Source organism: Semicossyphus pulcher, unplaced genomic scaffold (assembly GCF_022749685.1).
Source record: "Semicossyphus pulcher isolate SPU_LCO1_2020_fin unplaced genomic scaffold, fSemPul1.0.p SCAF_12, whole genome shotgun sequence".
Lineage (NCBI taxonomy): Eukaryota > Metazoa > Chordata > Actinopteri > Labriformes > Labridae > Semicossyphus > Semicossyphus pulcher.
The window spans coordinates 24057112-24078358 of NW_027211626.1; the positions used below are offsets into that span (position 1 = coordinate 24057112).

Below are 21247 nucleotides of genomic sequence, written 5' to 3' on the forward strand. Positions count from 1 at the left end.
GTGTCACTCGCCACAAGTCAATGTTTGCCTTAAGAACATTGACAAAGGTGATAGGCTCCCTCACAATCTGATTATGTGGTGGATGTGCATGGCGACATGATCTAGCCTTGTTTTTTGAAGTAGAGATGAAGCATAATAACACTGTAATTTAGAAACGTAACAACCTTTAAAGAGCATCAGACTGTAACAGAACGGACATGGTTGACTTGCAGGACGCATGTAATAAAGTCAACAAACTCTTTTTTACTCGTGATCAGCTAATATGATGATTATATGGTGGCAACAGGGCTGGAGCTCGGATACCAAAGTCCCCCCAATATTAGTATTTAGTTTTTACTATTATCTGCATTTTATTTGTTAAGTTAAACATATATATGGGGAAATACTGTGTACTTTCTAGGGCTGCGTATCAATCCTCTATGCATTCTGACTATCAAATTAAAGGTGCCAGTAACATCGTAAGTATTGGTATTTAACACTGATATCCAACAGATTCTAATGTTTCATTACATATTTCCTTATGCAAATAAGGAAAGTCTTCTAACTTTGAAATATATTGTATAATTGTTTTGCAACTGCAGCTACATCCAAATGGAGGTTACTATCCAATTCTACATTTTTTTAAAAGGCCAAACAGAACAAAAATGTTCCTTATACATTTCTCAATCAGAATGAGAAGGCCCAAAGAGATTTTTCAAAGGTTTAAACCTTTTCTTAAATGGATCATAATCAAATAATATCATAATTGTACCATGTAAATCCACCCAAACCGATTTATTCCTCCTTCCTGACTTAAATCTGTGGGTGTGCCTATTCTTCCTCTTTGAGTTTAACTGGTCGTTGGGAAACCAGCTTATAGGCTAATTGCAGCCAGCAACTTGACTGAGGACATATGTTTCAGAAATGTGTTTTTTTGTAAGCCGTTACTACAATGATAGCAACTGCTGTGCTAAACAGACAATAGGTATCCATTTCCAGAGAGCTGATCATATACATGCCAAAGACATATTGGGTGCTAAAATGTTGTCCTTGAGGAAGATGATTGCTGCTACATAAAACATGTCTGCTCATGTAAATGTAAACAGAAATAATGAGATCACCATCAGCCCTTGTAAATCAGCTGAATTAGAATGGAAAAAAAGGGTGCAAGACCCGTCTCAGTGCTACTGATTCATTGATTTGTTCGATCTATTCCGATAAATAGTTAACAGAAAAACTGGTCATATTCCCCCAAGTAAGGTACTCTGAAGGTTTTTATTCTGATAGGTTCCTCTATCAACAAAAAGAGAGATGTTCTGTATAATCATTTTTTTGTTGGCCTAAAAGTGGTCATATTAAAATTATCTTAAATTTGCAGGATGACACCAAAACAGATATTTAAATTAGAGATTTTATTAATAAGCAGTTTCTCATTTGATTATCCTAAAAATGTTTAACGCAATAATATGTCGATATTAAAATAAAGATACCATAATAAAGATATTAACCGTATTGTCAAGTTGTACTCAAAAAAACCTGAATGAAATGACTCATTGTTGTACGTTGGATGTGGGTGTGTGCATGTTTGTGTGTGCATATGTGTGCGTGTGTGTGTGAGCGAGCCTCCTCATCAACAAACTGTCTTTCATCAGGTGTCCGGGGCAGATTAAAGACACAAAGATACCCTGAGTGGAACATCAAACAACCCAGTGATGAGGACGTGTGTGTGTGTGTGTGTGTGTGTGTGTTTTGTCTGTGTGTGAGAGAGAGTTTGTGGAGCGTGCGTCAGAGATGCTTAAATCAGCGGCTTAAAATTGCCTACCTCCCTCCGCCCCCGCCCCCCCCCAAGCCTGACTAGTGCTGTGTGTGTGTCTGTTTGAAGTGAATATTGACTACAGTTTGAGAGGCTAAGAAACAGAAACTGGGAGAGGATAAGATGTGGTTATGATCGGGAGGTCGGGGTGACAGCTGTGGACAAGACTCCAGCATGTTTTCAAGATATGACTGAACAACAAAATCATTAACAGCAGTCTCGGATATAAAAGCTGCAATCTGTCCTTTTCAAATTGCAATAGTTACAGTTTTCTGCAATCAGTTTCAGTCTGAAAATTCTTAATACTTGAAGAGAAAAACACACTTGCCAAATGCTATCCTTGCACAAAAGTAAAAAACAAACAGTTGTTTCCCACATACAGTATATGGACTGTATACATAGACTGGCAGCCCAGGTATATCCGCCCAACAATTTAAGCATACCTCTATTTTTTTTTTTTTTAATCTGTACACAGATTGCCGTCAGAAATTGATAACCTAGTGGACAATCCCTCACATACTTGGGTCTGTCTCAGTGATGTTGCTAGGTACGCGTCCTGCGTCACTGATGCATTAACATTTAAAAGGACGCAGTAAACTTACTATCCATGCATCCCAGGGACGCACCTCTTCTTTCACATACAGAACGGAACATTGTGAACGAGATTTGTAGTGAAACTCAAACTCAGCAAAAGAAACCTCGCTGTCAGAGCAACCCTCTGCGCAACTAATCGGCGTAGACGAGATCATGTGTATACAGTCTCGGGACGTGCTAGTTCAGCCACAACAACAACAACTAATTTGTCACCATGGATTTCATTTCAACAATTGAGGATACCAAGTTAGTAATGGTTGACAAACTGCCGTTTTCGCCGCTCATGTTATGTTCGTTCATGTGGTTGATGTTTTACCATCTAAGATGCGCTGTAGTGAAATAAACAAAACAAACTCCGCTGGCTGTGAAAAATATGCTTCCCAATGGCAGCCGCCGTTTTCTTATTCTCAGACTACAACGAAGTTTCATTTTTGTGACAAAAGTGTCAGAGATTGACTCGTGGAGTCAGGGTGATACAATGTTTATTTTATTAGAATTTTGTATTTTGTGCAAAAGTAGTTTTCTAATTAACTTTTCAGATTTGCAATTTTATTGTTCTAATTTTACATACATTTTGAACATATGTGAATATATCTGTTATTTATAACCATATCATACCATACCAACATCAAACATGAGTTTAACACCACACCAGGAACCAAACATTTTATTGGGGGCCCATTCGATTTCCCAGGGACCTACTCAAATCACCACCCGGGGCCTACATTGAAAACCTATCAACATCACTGCTATCTGTACACATGCTCTGCAGAGAAACAGTCATCCTGTTGTGTGGGGGAACTCCGAGGACAGCCGAGCATGCGGTCTGTGGATTGTCACGTGGAACAAAACAATAGCCAATGGGAAAGCAAGCTGGCCGCACAACAACCGCAGCCATGGCGACAAAAGTAAACGGGGAGCATAAAGTAACATGTACAGCCCGTGGTCATGCTGTCTCCACCACTTCATCCACAGTTTGTTCTTTTTTCTTCCTGAATTTTCAGTAAAAAGTCCAAAAACTATCAGCGCCAGTTCTTCCTGCCCGTCGTCCGCCATGTTTGTTTACTCTAAAGTAAAGTAACTCTAAAGTTAAATCTGTCATTATATCGTCATGTGTCGTCATATTTTCAATATCAGTTAAAATTGAAAAATCTTTTAGTGTAGGTGTAAAATTCTGTTTACCTATATTGCAGTCAAAATAATGAATCTGTTGAATATGAACAAATCTTTGCCAAAAGATGACTAGCAGAGCCTTCAGCCTCATACAACCATAAATACACACCTTCTTATATACAGCACAAACATGGACCCAAGTTCACAGATACAAAACAAGATGTTGCACTGTACTGCACGTGTGCACACACTCATTGTATGTGCCTTCAGTCAAGCTGTCAGCAAGCATCAGCACTCAGGGCCGCCGAGGGAATCGACAGGGCAGATGTGCAAACACGTCTGACAGAGTCCCCACCCCCCCACCTCAACACACCATAAATGAGTAATAAAAGAAAATGAAACACCCGCCCAATCTCACACTGTAATGGAACAGGGCTTCATTTACCCCGTTCACAGGTGGTCCCTGTTGTGCTGATGCAAGCTCACACAACACAATGTAGGGCTGAGGTTAAACACCGGCCAATGGGAGACTGGGGCCATTAAAGGGACCTCTTTTTCTGAATAATAAATATAAAAGAGAATCTATTTAGAGCTACCAACATTAGGTCAGCTCAAATCCAGAAATGTTCAGATTTGAGAATAAGTACTATTGATATCAATACTAACAACTATTTAATAGATATTATGCTTAAAAGTGTGAGTGTTTTTTAAGAAGGGGCTTAAGTGTCATTGCCATGTCACTAAGAAATCCAGACACATAGCCTCTTCCATCTCCCTGACATGTCCTGCTAACAACCATCAGGCAAACTAAACAAAAAGAGAACTTACTTGGTTCATGAATCAAAACATTCATTCAAGTCTGAAACTTCAGTACTGTGTTTATTAAGTCTGTAAGCCGAATATTTTGGCTCATGGCTTTTTTTTTAAGGATTCTCACAAAGACTTGTTGTGTGCCCTTTAAATACTGAGGCTTACTTGTGGCCTAACTTTGTAAAAGCAATATTTATTTTGAAAACCTCAGACTTGCATAGCATTTCTTTTTTCTCAAGTTTCTTGCCCGGTGTAACTACATACAAAGTCAATGCAAAGGTGAAACTACACAAAACAAATCACGTTGGGCAACGTGAATCATGCAAAATTGTGTCATTAGTGTATTCAGTGTTTATTTTTTCAACTCGAAGGAGAAATTTGTCAGGATAGCCCATCAGTGTGTAGATTCTCCTGACATTGTGACATAGCATCAGCAGCTGAAGCGGACTGGGGAAATTGGCCAAACCAAGTCTGATCTCGGTAACGGGAAATCAAACTGGAACCTGGATGGTTGGAAGTTGGGCTGTCACTTTCCCAAAAATCAAGTTCAAACACCCCAGGGGAGCAGCGTAAGAAATTCAAACCCTGTTGCTCACTTACAAAACAGCAACAAAAACGGCTCCTGCCTACCTGAACGCCCTCATCCAGGTCTACACTCCCTCCCGCCCACTACACTCTGCCAATGAAAGGCACCTGGTACTCCCATCACAACAGGGCCCTAAGTTGCTAACTAGCCTCTTCTCCTCAGTCGTCCCCAGGTGGTGAAATGAGTTACCAAACTCCATTCGGTCCGCAGAGTCTCTTCAACCTTTAAGAAGAAGCTAATGAGGCCCTTTCTTGATTTGATGATTATTATAAAATAAATAAATAAACGTCCTGTGCACTGGCTGTCGGCACCAGTGTCCAATCGCACTTGAAGCCGTTTGTTGGCACTTACTGACTTTGCTCCGTCCTGTCTTGATCGTTGCTTGTGTTGTATTAACTCTCAGATGTACGTCACTTTGGACAAAATTGTCAATTAAAAGCTAAATTAAATTGTAACATTGTAACATTGTAAGAGCAGAGGAAAGAGTGATCGCTAGCTATATAAACAACAGAAACAATGTACAGTTTAGGTGTGCTGCTGGCGTATTAAAGTGATGGGAGTTAGCCCTGAAGCTAGCTACAGTTTTGGCCCTGGAGCAGAACAACAATAAGTCTCCCCTCTGCTAACCGACTACGGTCGGGACGCTGAAACAGGGAAGGTTAACAACGGCTTGGCTCGTTAGTTTCCTCCAGTGGTTTGTAGCAGGCATCTGTTGGAATACAAGGCACACTACTTAAAACGTGATGGCATTCTGGGACTCTGGAAAGCAGGTTACTAATTTGTTCGTGGGCCAAGTTTTCTGCTGTGCTTCAACTTTGAATTTGATCACATCATTGCGGTTAGAACTTATCGAATTTCGATTGAAAAGTGAAATCCCTAGATGGAAGCGGATGTGAAGTTAATCCAGACACATTTCCTGGAGAAGGAGATGAAATCTGCTTGTGTCCATCTTTAGTTAAATAAACTCAAACGATTCTGAGGTCAAACACCTGCAAGTAACAGAAGCTCATAATTTGCTTCACTTTCTGCCTGAACACAGCTTTACTTTGCCGACACCACATACAACAAAACAGTGGTAAGCAATAAGCTTCTATTGGCTTTCGTCGACAGGGCCCGATTCAAGATCTGTTCATCATTATTTATTTTCTGTAAGTGTTTTACAGTCACAAAAGACAAAAAATAAGCTTACAGAGGCCTAAAAACAGTACACCAGATCAAAACCAGTGGCCTTTAAAGACCCCAGGCTCCTTTGATGTTGTCTTGAGGGCAGCTGAAGGACAAGTGTGTTTGTGAGTGGACATGTAAATGAGGAGGACAAGCACAATGTGTTCCAGGATGCTGGCTTTGGTAAAGAGACAAGAGTAAGATAAATGAATGCTACAGTGGAAATTGTTAAGTTACTAAACTTTGATGTTTAGAGCCTTAAAAAACTGCTTACTTCAAACAGACTCTCTGTGACTGCACGTTGTGGACAATTTAAATATACTGTACATTTAAAACTGTACCGAGGGCTTGAGTTGTTGTTCGTGTTTAAAGGAAGTCATAAAGCAATGACGTGCAGAGAAGAAGCAAGGACTAAAATACAACATATGTCACACATATTGAAACCAATGTGGACACATAATATCTGGCAATTAAAAAACAACGCTGAGCAAATAGAATGCTGACAACTTGAAAAGCTGATTAAAACCACCCTGTGTCTCTCCGGCTCATTCAGAAGTGGTGACTTTCTATTGTCTGTGAACCAAAAGCTAAAGAGTGATTTCCTGCTGGAAGAGAGAGAGCCCTGAAAAGCATGTTGAACACAGTCCAAGTCCTGACAAGAGCTCACGCCCCTTTGGAAGACGGACACATGGTGCGGTGAAAAGCACGAGCAAGATGCTCACTCTGGTTAAAATGAGGGAATATTCAAATCGCATGAAAAACCATGGACACACGCAAGACAAGCAGCCATTTTCATACGGGAAGCCAGGGAAGCTCATATCTGGCAATCATCGGTGGAAAAAGGGAGAGTGAGAGAAAGATGGTGAAATGACCTTTTCCAGATGGTATAGCCTTTAATCCTTACTACAGAGTCCTGCTGGGGACACACAGACTGGAGGAGTCTGATAAATCAGGCTCAAATGCCACCGTGGATCTGCATTTATATGTGTATATTAACTAAAAAGGGATGCAAGTGCTTTGAAGTGGGTCCACTTGGAAAGGGCTGCGCTGATGGTTGCATTGGCTGAGAGGTGGGAGGATCAGTTCATTACAACACATATTCATTACTTACAGGATGACTGGCTGTACCTTTAACTAACCACAGAGTCAACAATTCAATATTCCTTACCATAAATGTAACGTGCAAAAACTAATTTTGTTGTCTACCACATTCTTGCAATAACAGTCAGGTCATTTCAGAGGGAAATGAAGGTGTGTAAGAATTCAACCTGTGACTTTGTAAGCTTTACTGAAATTCTGCACTTCAAAAAGGTTTCTGAAGAGTTTTACGCTAGTGAGCATTTTCCTGGAGTGTTCCTCTCATGCAAATACAAGCTATTTTTTAAACATCTTATTCATTAGCTATATCAATCACATATTGTTCATGAATTGTGTACACCAATGTCATTTAAATTATGTCAAAAGTAGAAATAAAGAAAAAACATCAAGCAACAAGCAGCGTAGCTTCAGTAATTATTTAAATCTCCAGACACACCGAAGGATCAGACAGGATCACATCAATCGGAAGGTCGGAGGTTCAATCCCCAGCTCCCTCAGGCTACATGTCGAAGTGTCCTTGAGCAAGACAGTATGAATGTGATAACTGATTGACAGTTGAGCACACTAGGTAGCAGCCTATGCCATCAGTGTATGAATGTGTGTGTGAATGGGTGAATGTGATATGTAGTGTAAAAGCAGCTTTGAGTGCTCGCAAAGACTAGAAAAGCGCTATATAAGTACAGTCCATTTACCATACGGTCCATTTATTCTCCAGTGCGTGCGTAATGAACACTGGACAGTGTATTAATATATGTGGGCACGATTGTCAGCGCCACAGGTAGTTAGCTGTTTGAGGATTGTAATAAATGTACCTCTTAGTTTAGTGTGTTCGAGTGTGTGTCGGTTTCTGTGTGTATTAGAGAGAGAGTGCTCATCAGAATGAGCGTGCGAGATGGAGAGCTTGGTGTCGGTCTCTGGCTGTTTTTGGCCGGTGTGTGGAGGCAGCAGAGAGCATGTCCTCATCTTCTGGCATCACCAGACCGGCACCAAACCGAAAGCTGTATCATGATGTGGGGAGAGGAGGAAACAAAAACTTGCCGTCTCTCTGTCTCATAAACAACTTAATTTCACTGTGTCAGCAAATACACTGATATTTCCTTATGAGGAAGAGCGCTACAGTGCGTCGCTGTGTGAGTAACAAACAGAGACTTGCACATTGTAAACTCGCCGATGTATGCCAATCTTGCTAATGCGCCCTTTAAAAAGCAGAGACATTGCCTCGGGTGAAAAATAGCGCTGTGCGCCACGGCGCTTTGGACCGTGAGTACGATACAGCCCGATGGCCGCTACAAGCTACATTACAAGTGCGCTACACTTTTTTTTGTAGTGAGGTTAACCAGATATGTGATTTTTTTTTTTTTTTTTTTAGAGAATATTGGAATATTGACATGCCTTCAAATGCCCATCCCAAGTTTTTACACAGCGTTCCGGCATTGTGGAAGCAAAATGTGCATGCTTCACATACACACAAACGCTTAACTGTTTGTCTGGCCGATTTTGTATTTCAGTTGGAACCTGACCAGATAATTTTTAGATAAAGTTTTACATTATATCGTAAATTTAATAAATTAAATTAATTCCCGCACTTCAATAGAGAATTATTCAGCAACCTTCTTTATCGACGTACAAAGCCCTGCAGTTTTGGAGTGACAGAAATGACATAGAATATAATTTGGTTAGTGCTGAGTAGAAGGCCTGATATTTCACAGCCCCAATATTTCACAGCCCCCTTCATGGAAGAAGGATTCTGCCAAAATCAATAAACATTATGTGAAAGCACAGGTCAAGACATTTACTTTTCAATAGAAAACAATCTTTGAGCCACTGCATATCATTTACAAGTGTGAGAGGATAGCAGCAGCAGGCTTTGCTGGAGGCAGAGCCAGTAATTAAGGCTGACATTTCACTCTAAAACGGTCATTAGTCACTTCCAAACCAGCCTGATGTGATAACTGTAATATCTCTAAATTGCAACAATTACAAAAGGTTTGCCGGAGGGGCTTGAAAATTTTCTTTGCCGCTCAAAATGTCAACACTGGGACAATCTCATCAGTGTGAGGAAGTTGAAAGAAGCTTGTATTAATGTGTCTATAAGACACAGTGTCCAATAGCTTCAACTAATGTTGCAAGTGTTTGTCTGAAACCTCAGAGTGTTCAGCAGCTCGATTGATGAAAACCATTGTCTGGGTGAATTCTGGATTAAATGACAATGATTCTTGCTAGCTAACAACAGCTTTCTGGCTCAAAGCTAAGACAGTATGTTTTATAAGATTAGCAGAGTAGAAATATCTCAATATATATAATATTGTTTCAGGTAGTATTCAAGCCTAAGAGCAACCTCTGTGGCTGAACAATGAAGTAGATGCAGAAGTGCTAAAAAGTGCTGTTCCTCGAGTGGCCACTTGAGGCTGGTTCCAAAAGTGAGTCAATCCCCATTAAGCCCCATATCAAAGTGTCTCATTTGACAGCAGAATTAAATATGTTTACAGGGAATAAATGGTTTTGCTGTCTGTTGCTTCAACTGTATGAAGGTTGAATTTCTGTATTACTCACTCATTTAAATTATATCAAGCTTGAAGTTATGCATAATTGGGAGTTTGGCTGCTTTGAGTGACAGGATAGAGGTACTAGCTGTCTGCCAGGCATCAACTCAGCCAATTCAGTTACTGAGTTTAACGTCTCGGGCAGTGTCTGTGTTGTCAGTGCCTTTTGGAGATCTGGGTCTGCACTCACCGTACCTGACTAGTTAGCTTGTTCAGTGTTCCTGATACAATAATTGATTTGTGGCAGGCCGTGCATGGGAGTCATTGTTGCTGGCAGAAAGGACAGCTTGCCATGGTGATGAGGTGACCCGTTGTTTTGAGTTACACAGTTTGTTTTGTACACCGGCTGCTCGCTCTCTCACTGGAGATGTAGGCGACTAAGCTGCAAGTTCACCATGTTCGACACGTTCTCTTAGCTTCTATAGGCTCAATAACACCAGTCAGCTGTCACCACAAACAAAATCTCATTCTGTGTGAAACGCTTTGGTCATCTAATTTGGGGATAGACTGTATAACTGTATGGCTTTGATAACCTGCCATTTTCAAGCCCCTTGCTTCTCTCCAGCTCCACCCTCTATCCGATCTTTAACAAGTGACCATGGTTTAAGCAGGAAAATGCCCTTTGATGTGTTCATTATCAGGAGGTATTGGACGTGGCCTCAGCGGGCATTTCCTCTTACATATTTGACAATTAAAGCTCTTTGGGTAGATGAGTTACATCACACAGTTTTTAGCTCTTTGTGATCTTACTGAAAAACACAAAGACAGTTACCAAAGCCATGAGAGTTTGGCGTTAGCATCATCTGTTTTATGTCAATATTATTTTGAATTTGAAACACATGAAGGCACCACTACAACCCCGCATTCGAACTCTGAGGTTCTGGGCAATTTTCCATTATTCACCTTTGTACACTTTACATATACCTTTATATAGAACGGTGGAATAAGGCACATCTTGTATATTTAAGAATAATTCAGTTAAATCTTGAACCAGAGGAAAGAGAGAGATAACCAGAAGGACAGAGAAGTTCAGTGAGATGTTAAAAGGGAGGAGGCCCACCTGTTTGATGGAGCTGCGAGTCTTCTCCTTCCACTGGTTGCTGCTCAGCTCCAGGGTGCAATGGACGTAGGTTTCTCTGTCATAGGAGCCCAGGATAAACAGTCTGCAGGGACACATAAAATAAAGTACTCTATGAGATTCTGCCACCACAACATTTAAAAGCACCATTGAAGTTGTCTGTTTTCTGTTCATTGCCTTGTATTTCTTAAAGTCCTGGTCTTAAAAGAGCTGGAAATATTCTCACCTCTCACCGGAGAGATAATGTCCAACAAAAACATTAAATTCTTGGAAGTTGGAAAAGTTATAGCTAATGATAAACTTTTCTACATGTGTGATTATGTTCATGCATTCTTCATCAGTTTGAAATGTCCAGATCTTGATGGGAAAAATATGACGCCACAGATTTGTTTCAAAACCTAATGACACTTTGTGACTGCCAATCCAATCTGATCAATCAAGCTTGGAAGTCAGGATTAAGCAGATACAGTATTTTGAGTGTTTAAACCTAAGTGAATAAAACGTTTAGAAGGTTTCATTTTTCAACCTCATTCATTCATCTATGAATGAAAACATCATGTTACGGGGAAATACTAATGACATGAAATGTGTTTGGTCTTTATGTCTTATTTAAAGTATTTTAAAAGCCTTTTACTTGAAAGGTCCAGATAAATAAAATTGTCTTGTCATAAATTTAATAATTTCAGGTTCAACAGCCCAGACTAAACACTACACTTCATCTAATGATTGGACTATCTTCACTTTATAGATCATTTTCAGCTCATCATATTGTTTGTTTTCCTTAGCAGGAGGCCATTTTGTTTCCTAAAGAAAATATTGTTTGTGGGTGGGTCATCGAGAATAAAAATAACCATATTGTTTGTACTTACTTTTGCTAAAATGTAATAAGAATGAAGATCCTACACCACCAGTATGTATATTATCCATTAGCATACTCATGAGGGTTTAACACTGATGCGTTGTGTTTGCTCTGACCACAGAGACATGCAGAGGTAACTCTTGCAGTAGTGAAGAAGATCTTGAGGTTTTTCCTACTGTAACATTTTACTCTCAAGGCAACAACCTGAGGTTATAAAGGTTTTATTGATCTTCACCCGCAGACACCTAAATCTTCCCTCACATTTCATAAGAGGACTGAGGAGATCTTCTGTCGATACCGTAAATCATTCCTTTCTATTTCTACAGCTCAAACATCTGCAGAAATAATACCTCTCATAATCTCACATAATAAAGTCTTTTTTGTAGCCCAGCAAATCTTATTTTACATAAATTCATTTTCAATTTAGGCCTGCAACGATTATTTTGATAATTTATCTTTAAAAAAAACAAATATTGATTGTTACATTTTATATAAGATATTGTAACAGTCAATTGTGAAAACTCTGAAAGCTTGGCTGTCTATAAAAAAAGCCTCATTGATTTTACATAAACTCGGGCTTTACCTGATACCACACTTTTTATGAGTTGAATCAGACTTGTTGTTCAATCAGATTGGCAGGGCGACCCTTTTGATTTAGTGAACCTGCTACTGTTAGCTTTCTCTTTCACACGCCTATTACCCTCTCTATTTGGCCATCTGGAATACTGTTTAATGTTTTGCTTAGCCTAATCTGCATTAATGACTGTTTGGCTAAGGTTGCTAAATCTTAGTTGTGAAAGTTGGAAGCTGTAAGTGGTGAATATCACTCCACGCCAATGTGTTTATAGGATTGTTTTTCCTGTTGTGAGCACCTGGTGTCGCTTTTTAAAATTCATACCTATGTTTACAACTGAGAGGCACTGTACCTGTAGTTTTAAAAACACCTTAAATACAGTCAAAATCCAGAAGCTTATGCGATTGTGTAAACGGGTGAAAACCCCGGTAAAAACCTTATAAAAGATGTAACACTTGTAGAGCTTACAACCTGTCATGCTGTTGCTCCTGCTTTGCTCTGTGAACATTGATGCAGCTCAAATACAAATATCAGGTGCAACTGACAAAACACAAAAATAAAAAGTTGACACGGATCTTCTTGATTGACGACCATTAGGGGGCAGCCCTTAGATTAACGGTTGCGATTGGCCCGACCTGGATCAGGTTTAACGAAAATCTGCCTGGATGGGAGGGGGACCAGATCTCTCAGAGCAAATGTTTACTGGCTAGCAAAACCGAACCCTACTTTAACCATTCGCTCTCCGTCAGCATGATATGTGGCCAGGAGGATTTAAACTAAGGATCATTAAGTGGGTCACCCACACAATTAACAAGAAGAAATTGTTGCCGATTGATTTTAAGAGGATTAACCCTTTGATTAATATGCTTACATTATTATTTAGACTCTTTTGAGCAGTAAAGATGTTTTCTGATCCTCTCCAACTCCCAGCTCCTCTTTGATTAACTGCTGTCACTAATGCTGAAAATGCAATGGCCTAAATCTGGACTTTAAACTATACACCACACCTGACCGTTTGATGTGATACTGAAAAGCAAACAGGAGATCACAGCAACATATTGTTTGGCCACTGCTGCCCCCTGCTGTGCTGAGTAGGTCAGTGCATGATGCACTTGTGGAAATGTATTCTGAAATAAAGTGAACTTCTAAAGAAACTCATAAATGTAACTTTATTATTCAGGGACAGCGTGACTGTCATGATCATCCTCAGAGACATGATGCTGGTTTTCATAAGAATCAACAGTTACCTTTGTAAGAGTTCACACAACATGTTAAACGGGGGGACACTTCCCTCTACTGGACATTTAGAGCACACTACACCTGATATGTTTGGCAAAGAAAACCGAACAATCGCTTATCCAGCAATCGGTGTAATGATCTATCTAACACTCATATTGTGCGACCAAGACAACAGTCTCCAAACTTACAACCTGACACCTATGTGGAAGAGGATGATATAAGATGGACAGGAGGGAAGTGAGACTGTATGATTATAATGGGCAGGATGTGAATTATTAATGGATGAGCCTGATCTGTGGTCTATCAAACACACCCAACCACATTCAAGTGCAGTACAACACACACACGCACACACACACACACACACAAGCATATCATAGCACACACACCCCGTCTTTCTCTCCAAGGCAGCGAAGGATAAGCCTCTTTATTAAGGCAAGCCTGAGCTAATTGATTTGACTCTTTAGCCTATTAAAATTTAAACATGCCAGCTTTGGACAAAGAGGAAGTGTGTTTGTCTCAGAAAGGAGAGCCCAGAGAGAGAGTGTGTGGTCTGTTCAATATAATGGGCTTTGCACATGTTGGAGGATTTGAAGACGCTGTGTAACAGCAGCAGCTGTCACAGAGATGAGAAGATGATACAATTCTGAGAACATTTAGAGTTTTTAGAAACAGTTTTAGAAACAGTCGTAAGCTTTTGAACGTCACGCTGTTTAAACGGGAGAATCTGAACTAATTCTCGACGAAGTGGAAAAAAAACGCTCTCAGAAAGTTACCTAAGTATGGTCTTAGATGTGACTGTAAATCTGTGTCCTTGTTTTCTTTGTCCTTCTGAAACACTTGACAAAGTGCATTGCCTAACAGCGCAGTTGGATCAAAACAATGAATCATATGCGTATAAACAATGCAGAAAATATGTCATGTTTCACCTGAAGGTTTTAAAGGGCAGTTAAATTGAGCTAAGTACTTTAAATAAATGTAATAAGACGCATTGAAAGAGCATTATTTCACAATCCTGTTTATTATTATTATTTCCTACATTGGATACATGTATTTTGGATTATTATCATTTTACAACCTATTGGAATACAGTTACGAACAAAAACAAAGTGATAAATCCAATAAATGTAACAAAAAAATAATAATAAAATCATTATTACGACTTCCGTAAAATGGGGCATCTGCAAACATCAAAAAGACAGGCCTCTGTAGTTCTGAAACACCAAATGCTGATTCCATGTTCACTCATGTTTTGTGCTAAGCATGGCTTGTACCCCTTTCCCACCGAAATTAGCGCAGGTTTTCAGACCCGGGAAGACCTGCTTATAAATGCCAATTGTTTCTTTTCCCATTGCCAGTGAAGTATACTCCTTTCAGTCTCTGTTCTGCTGCGTCACCGTCTGACGTCACAAAAGCGCCCGAAACAGGGTTAGTAAACAGGTCTTTATTGTATCTTTATTGTATCTATTACTCATTCAGTCTATTTATCAAAATCAGCGCTGACAAATTTGGAACGATGTTCGAGCGCTGCTCGGACGGAGACAGGCGGAATTTGTAGCTGAGATGACGAGGAGTCGCAGAAGTTACAGACGGAGCATAGCGTCACGCCGGAAAGGGGAAAGAGATCAGTGTGTCGTCCCGGGTTTTGTGTTCCCACCAAAGCTGATCAGAGCCGAGGCGATATTTACCCGGGTCTACTGCAGAGTCATTTGACCCGGGTCTAGATGCTGATTTCCCACTAAGCAAAAAAGCCGAGTATTAGTGAGTTTTTCTGGGTTTTTGACCAGTGGGAAAGAGGCTTTAGTGATTGTTTGTTAAAACTTGCATGTTTAAACCAGGTTTTCATTGCCTTGGTCAGTGCTGCTCAAAACCCCAAATAAACTCAAATTAAGTTTCACATGAGACCCCAAAGGCAGAACTCATGGGCAAAGTGAGTTGCAAAGAGTGTGAGGTGATTTTATTGAATGTACTGAAAGTTGCTGTGCCATTGGTTCATTAGCAGGCATGATTATAAATAGAACATGATACATGCTTAATGTAGTGCGAACATGTTTGAGGACACATTTTAGTTTGTTGAGTTTAAAGCATCGTCTTTAGAGTCAGAAAAACTTTACCAAAGCTGCTTGGCCAAGATTCAAGTAAGTACGTATCCCTTATATGTTCCGTCCATAGTATTGTGATAGACAGGAAATGGGCCACCCCCTAAACTGTTTCCAGAAAAAACTGGAAGCACACCATTGTCTAAAATATCAACATATGATTTAGTGAGATTTCCCAAAGTGGGACCAAGGCTCCTGGCCCAAACAAACAACAAAAACAACCCCAGATAAAAAAAGAAAACACACACAAAGGTTTATATCTGCTGACAGGTAAGTGTGTAAGAAATACAGAAGGAAACGAAGTGTCTCACCTGCTACATTCAATGAGGGTGACTTTGAGTCGACCTTCCACCAGCCTGCTATCTTGGACTGACAGGTCCAGATCACACGCCGGACCCAGAGGAGGCTGCACCTGGAACGGGAAGAAGGGCTTGTATCTGGAGAGACAGACACAAGAAAGAGTTGGTTAAGCTCTGAACTTACATAACAGCACTGATGTTAATTGTACAGGGAAAAATGATCCCTTAAAACAACCATTTAATGCAACCGTACCAACACAGGTGACAGGTGATGGTGTCTTTTTTTTACCAAAATGAAACACTTCCTTTTTTAATGCCCTTTGATGAATAAAAGGAGTAAATGTTGACCAAATTGTTATTTAAAATGTAAACAAATTAAGAGTTAATCAGATCTGTAAAACCTGTTGACCTGCTTTGCAATGACACACAGGATGCAATGCTTCGGCTCTGGTTTGACTATTTGTCAGGAATGTAACCGCTATTCAGAGTTACAGTACATACTGGTCACACTGTGACTACTTCTGCTGGGTGTGGTTCTTGGTGCAGAACTGGCTCTCTAAGTTAAGCAGAGCGGAGTCCTAATGAAAGCAGTGCTTGTAAAGTCAAAACAAGACGTCTGACAGCACACAACCGCCCTTTGCTATTTTGGGCTGGTGGTGCTGCTCGTGCTGCGGGCCTGAGGCATCCTTTGTTCTAAATAGTGGACATTGTTTAGAAAAATCATCCACATCCATGATGAAACTGAACTCAGTCTGTCCATAAAGTGATCTGATGAGAACATGGAAGTAGTCAAGCAATCTTTCTACTAGAACCTGACAAAAAAAGAGTCACACCAGACGAGGTTTAAAAGGGGCGCAGCACATTGAGAGTAATTTCCTGTGTCTGTCATGTGGTATTCACCACTGCAATCCCATTAAGGAGACTAACAGCTGGTTCTGAAATGAACATGAGCTCTGATTCTATGCTCTATAGTCACTATAGTAAATATTGGACTGATTATTATGAAATCCTATTATTTTGATATTATTAAACTGTTTTCAGAGCAAAGGGAAACAACACCCTGTCAGCAGACAGGACATGCATACCATTTCTCATCATTGGAAATTTGTTATCTTAGTTTTCAAAAAATGTTTGGCTGCACGACTGCTTCCTGTTTTCATTGTAATAGCAAAGTTAGGCTGATTTCAGGTTCAGTGGGTCAATGCAAATATCAAGCAGCAAAGTTAAGTCAAATGGTGACATCAGACTAATGGCAGGAAAAAATATTGGCCTTTAAAATCTTTACTCCTCCTGGCGCAGAGATGAAGCATTGCAGGGCGGTATATTGGATCTGCACGCCTGTCAGGAAACCGGCAGAAATGACTGGGGGCTGCATCTGCAGGTTCCATTGGTCTAATGCTCATATAAAAAGACTTTCAACTGCATCAATATGCATTATCTTACTGATCTTATTTCGCTAACTAGCCACGTTGCTTCCTTATAAACAGATTCACATAGACAGGTTCTTACGGTTCAGATTCTTTGTTGACGGAGGGGCTGGGAGTTAATACAGGCCAGTAAACAGCTGATTAGACAGCAACATGAGGTGAAAGGTAAATTATAGAGCAGCTAATGGCTGTTTTTGAACTATACTGCGACTTTGAACACCAGGCAATTACAGTTGTGTTGTTTTACAAACCTCATCATCTCTGGCTCCTGGGCCATCGGCCAAAACAACAGCTAAACTACAGAGACAGTCCAATCAATGCACAAGTCTCCTCCTGTATCTGGTGCAAACACAGATGGAGGGCTAAAAGGGAACTGGACTCCTCTTAAATGACCAGCTTTTTTGCAGTAGTGCAATCATCCTTCCCTGTCTGGCAGTAAATGACAGAAGGAAAGAGGTTAAAGGGAGTGAGAACGGATATCAGCAGTGCAATTATGTAACAAACAGCCGCTGAACACTTTGCGTGAGTGTGAATGTGCACGTAGGGAGAGCGGATGCAACCAAAACATATATATACTGTATAGTTGGATCCAACAGATTTGAAATAGTAGTTTTTATTTTATTTCTTAAATTCATAACGATCTCATCTGCAGCTTAAATATTTGTTTCACCTGGCTTATAGTTCTTCTTAAGGTAATCAATCCGAAACAATAACACATGGACGACGTTCAAGTTAACTAGGATGTATGTGTTTTGTTTTCTTGTTGAATAGAGGTCAATGGAAATGGTAGAAATCTCTGTTAGCAATGGAAATGTGTGAACATGTACCAAAGCTAAATCTTTCCATTCAACCTGCTTTAACTTACTTACATCAGAGCCCCGTCAGGTTCAAGAGCTTTCATAATAAAAGGCGAATACTTTGGTTGAGGTCTTTGCTCGACTCAGCAGGGAAATGTAAGCTCACAACAGAGAAAATGAAAGCTTCTGCTACTTTGGAGAGTTACCATTAAAACATTAAAGTCATTTTACTATCAAAAGGCTTTGAAAAAACTCGGACAGCCTCTGATCAAAAGCGCTTTGACTGACTGAGCGTATGTTAAAAAGATAACTAAGATTTGCGCCTCAGTGGTACAAGTAATATACTGTGCTGTCTGAGATCAAAAGACCTCCGAGAGCTTCCTGTGCAATAACACTATTGAAGAGTTGTATGTAGGGCTGACTTAAGGCTGTAGTAGTTAAGTTATATCAACGTGAATGGATGGATAATTTTACACTGAAACGTTGAGTGTGATTATCTGTGTTTGTGTGTTCGTAATGTTAGCATGCGGCTTTCAGATGTGTACTTAACAAAAACAGGAAGCTGGAATTATGTTTGAGGCAAAGTGAAACCGTCCCCGATTTGGCTTTGAACATAGTATTCCCCCATAGCTGGAGTTGTGACACTACATGGGTGCTGTAATGCTTGGATTACCTCAAGTGGGCCGCGGTCCCAGCCCTCCCCTCCCTCCACAGAACTACCATCTGTGCTACTCAGCAAATCCCAAGGTCCAGCTTTCATTCTCGGAGGCTTCTCTTCATTACATCATCTCATCGCACTCACTCGCTCTGCATGATCGTGGGAGATACACACACACGCATGTTTAATGTTCTTCTGTTTGCTGCAATCCTCTCCCACACAACTCAGAGGCAGTGAGTCTGTGGCAGTAAATATGTGTCTAATGCTTCTACTTAACAGCTGGACAAACATCACAGCTCCTTTAATGAGCTATTTAAACATACATCTTGTCAGCCTATCTGAAGGACCTTTTGATCTTTAAAGTAAAGCGTAAAGCCTTTCAGCCTCTCCTGACTTCTCCTGCTGTTGTAACGGATGCTTCCTAAGAATATTTTTTACATTAACAGCACAAAGTTTCCTGTAGTATTTCGCTAAACACTAGAGGCCATCTCGTCTGATATAAAGAGTGCCTCCACCTACATCAAGGGAAACGATTCAACTCTTCTACAATATAATATAAAGCTTCAGGGAAAACAAGCAGAGGTCTTTCAGACAGTCAAAGGCCTTATACATAGTAAGTTAATTAGTAACAACACAAGATGAGTCACAATGTGTCTCAATTAGTTGAGAGAGTGTGTCTGTTTGTGGTAATAAATCACACTGTGGTTTTAACTAGGGCTGCACGGAAAAAATATAATATAAATACATTGCGATATCTTTTTGTTATTTATCTTTATTTATTGTGGATTTATTGCCAATTAAAAAAAATACAGGAAATTATACCAGATAAACACGCGTGTTTTCATGTTTAAATATAAACACTTAACAATCCATCCATTATCTATACCGCTTATCTGTTCAGGGTCGCGGGGGGTGGGGTACACCCTGGACTAGTCGCCAGCCAATCGCAGGGCCGACACATAGAGACTGACAACCTTAAGAGTCACCAATTAACCTTTCAAGCATGTCTTTGGACTGTGGGAGGAAACCGGAGACCCCGGAGGGAACCAACGCATGCTGAGGAGAACTGGGGTTGGAACCGGTGACCTTCTAGCTGTGAGGCAACAGCGCTATCCACTGCACCACCAAGTCTATTTGCTAATAATAAAAAAAAAAACCCTCCTACTTTTATCACTCTTGGTTCAGACTCTGACACCCGCATGAAAAAGTAGAGCGTACAGTTGGAGCGACACGTTCTTATAAAACAAATAGTAATACACCTGTGGGCTGCAGGTGTGTTATTAATACGGTATGTCATCAACCATTGCTAATGATGATTAAATGTATGTTTAATCAGCTGATCAGCCCCTGACAGTTCGTTCCTGTCCGCGCACAACCTCAGGCGTTGTGTGTGCTGCAGGTGTAGCCGCGAAAAGTAAACAGCACCTCCACTCCGTGAACTGTCCCTTTATGTAGCCCCAGCATCAACCAGCACCAGGATAAGGTGACGCTGTTAACGGCAATACACTCACTTACAAGCCACCTCGCGCAACGGAACCGCTGACATCACAGTTATTGTCGCCGGGATAATCGAGGCTCCGTTACGCGGGGTGGCTCATAAGTGACTGTATTCCTGGTAACAGCAGCACCTCATTTCAGTGCTGGTTAACGCTGGGGCTACATAAACAGACAGTTCACGGAGAGGACTAGATGCAAGTGTTAACTGTTAGCGGCTACACCTGCAGCACACACACAGCATGAGGTTGTGTGGGCCGACAGGAAGCAGGAGAGGTGAGTTTATTGTTTGTTTACAGTTTACAGGCAGGTGACAGTCTATGAGTAACAAAAAAGCAAACGAGCAACAAAAAAGTGGCAGCTTGACATATTTATATATATATATATTGATATATTTGCTTCAATATCGCACATCCTGCGATGTGAATATTGCACACGCGCACATCGCAATTGCTGTTGTTAAACAATATATCATGCAGCCCTAGTTTCAACAAATGATTATCTTTATTTTTCAATATGTACTGTATATACTGTATAAGATGATTATTTTCTCAGTTAATGGATTACACTTTTCTTTGATCTATAAAATGTCAAAAAGTGAAAAATACCCATGACAGGTTCCTTAAATCCAGGGTGCATTTGAAGGTCTCATTTTGTCTGAAAGTCCAAAAATTATTCAGATGAATTGCTCCAGAAAATAATCTTTAGCTGCATCCAAATGAAGTTTATAATCCCATAAGAAGGGAAAGCAGCTAATTGAGACGTTGGAACAAAGGGCATTTCTGTTTGAAAAGTAACTTGAATGATTATGGTGATTATGATTGTTTAATGACTATGAAAATACTTCCCATTTATTTTGCTGTCAATTTATTAGTAATGACCTAATCAGAGCAGAACGAAATGCTAAATGGACTGTACTTATATAGTGTTTTCTAGACTTTGCGACCACTCAAAGCTGCTTTTACACTACATGTCACATTCACCCATTCACACACTGATGGCAGAGGCTGCTACGTAAAGTGT

At 40.3% G+C, this 21247-nt stretch overlaps 1 protein-coding gene across 1 annotated transcript in view; it reads right to left on the bottom strand.

The window, feature by feature from the left end:
* The window catches only part of pdzd8 (PDZ domain containing 8), a 43136-nt gene that overhangs the window by 15155 nt on the left and 6734 nt on the right, over positions 1-21247 (bottom strand). The window contains exons 2-3 of the mRNA XM_069658887.1: positions 15861-15986; positions 10761-10863 (exon numbers count right to left, since the gene is read on the bottom strand). Of these exons, the coding sequence (XP_069514988.1) occupies positions 10761-10863; positions 15861-15986 (229 nt within the window). The remainder of the gene's footprint in view (positions 1-10760; positions 10864-15860; positions 15987-21247) is intronic.